This window comes from Pundamilia nyererei, unplaced genomic scaffold, assembly GCF_000239375.1.
Source record: "Pundamilia nyererei isolate P.nyererei 1_Seehausen unplaced genomic scaffold, PunNye1.0 scaffold00479, whole genome shotgun sequence".
NCBI classification, from domain to species: Eukaryota; Metazoa; Chordata; class Actinopteri; order Cichliformes; family Cichlidae; genus Pundamilia; species Pundamilia nyererei.
The window spans coordinates 54728-56162 of NW_005187880.1; the positions used below are offsets into that span (position 1 = coordinate 54728).

General features: G+C 38.0%; 1 protein-coding gene across 4 annotated transcripts in view; it reads right to left on the reverse strand.

Annotated features, from left to right (window-relative positions):
* The window catches only part of LOC102204387 (ATP-dependent RNA helicase DDX3X-like), a 13902-nt gene that overhangs the window by 2696 nt on the left and 9771 nt on the right, over positions 1-1435 (reverse strand). For all 4 annotated transcript variants that reach the window (XM_013916143.1, XM_013916142.1, XM_013916141.1 and 1 more), the window contains 2 exons: positions 1152-1305; positions 878-1005 (listed from right to left, as the gene is read on the reverse strand). In XM_013916143.1, the coding sequence (XP_013771597.1) occupies positions 878-1005; positions 1152-1305 (282 nt within the window). The remainder of the gene's footprint in view (positions 1-877; positions 1006-1151; positions 1306-1435) is intronic.

Sequence of the window (1435 nt, forward strand, 5' to 3'; positions counted from 1 at the left end):
TGCAAAAACTGCATAAAAAGCACTTGCAGCAACAAAAACATAATATTCCAGAAACACGCTTTGCCGATCCGATCAGCTGTTTGTAACACTTCCTACGTCCATCAGCCTGAACTATCGCATGTCCGCCATGTCCTGCCCGAAACCGGAAGTGACGTCATTTTACGGAAATGTAGTTTTTCACCATCAGGGCCTTATGAGCTTATACTTGTGTTTTTAAAAGTTATGTTTGACTTTATGACTTTCTGTGTCGTTTCTGGGATGCTTAGGACTCATATTGCACTGCTGGAAATAGTTTATTTTGATGCATATGCTGTTATTTTTTGCAAATTTGCACTATAATATTTATTTTCGTTTTTCCTGCATTATATAAAAATTGGTGTATTTCAAAAATAAAACTATGAAGACACTTAAAATAAATTTCCTGTGGTGGGAAACTAGTTTGTGCAACTTTTTGTATTTACAGTTTTGAGGGATAAGCCTCTTAAATTTCTCTAACTAGAAATATATGTTAAAAAAACAAAAACGATTTTCAATTTTTTTGTAGTTTATTGCATTTTTTGCAATTTATGTAATTACTATGTACTTAATGCAGACATATTATTAAAATTTGGGCTATAATGGTTGTATTGATGTATATCAACTTGAAATGCTCCCAAAAATGGCTCCACAGCATGTAAAAATATAATATAAGCTCTGGCGGACTTGGTTCTATGCTAGGTCTTAAAGGGTTAAAGGGCCATGCCTGTAACACTCTGCCGTCGTGTTAAATCATTTTTGGTAAAATAATTTCTTTCTTCACATCAATATGCGGGCCACGAGTTTGAGACCCCTGCCTTACATTAATGAATAAATTTCTATCCAAAGATCAGAGCCTCACCTCCTCCAAAGGCACGGTTTCCTCCATGTCCTGCCTGGCTGCGTCCTCCTCCACGTCCTCCAAACCCTCCGGCGTTGACTCCTGCAGCAGTCTGACGATAATCTCGTGCTCCAAACCCGCCAGAGAACCTGTGGGATAAAGGAAAAATAAATAAATCAGTGTTTAGGGATTCTGATTAGACCAGCAAATGTTTTAATACTTATAACAAAAACAAACATTTGCAAGTTAAAGACAGAATCTGTGTGTGTGTGTGTGTGTGTGTGTGTGTGTCTACCTCTTAGAGCGCCCTCTATTACTACTCTTGTGCTGGTGTTCATAGGCCAGGCTCTCGAGCCATGAGGGAACTTCCTGTTTGGCCTCTACTAGGATGTCCAGGAGGTCTTTAGTGATGTTCCCGTTTTTGTCATTGAAGAATGATGTTGCCAGCCCTACAGGAAACAGAAAAAAAACCCAAAAAACACTTAAAAACAGGAGACATTTTTTGAAGCAATATAAGTAAGAGCAGTAAATGGGGTTCATCCTAAATCAAGAGGATGCTTCCCTTAAATCACATTACTT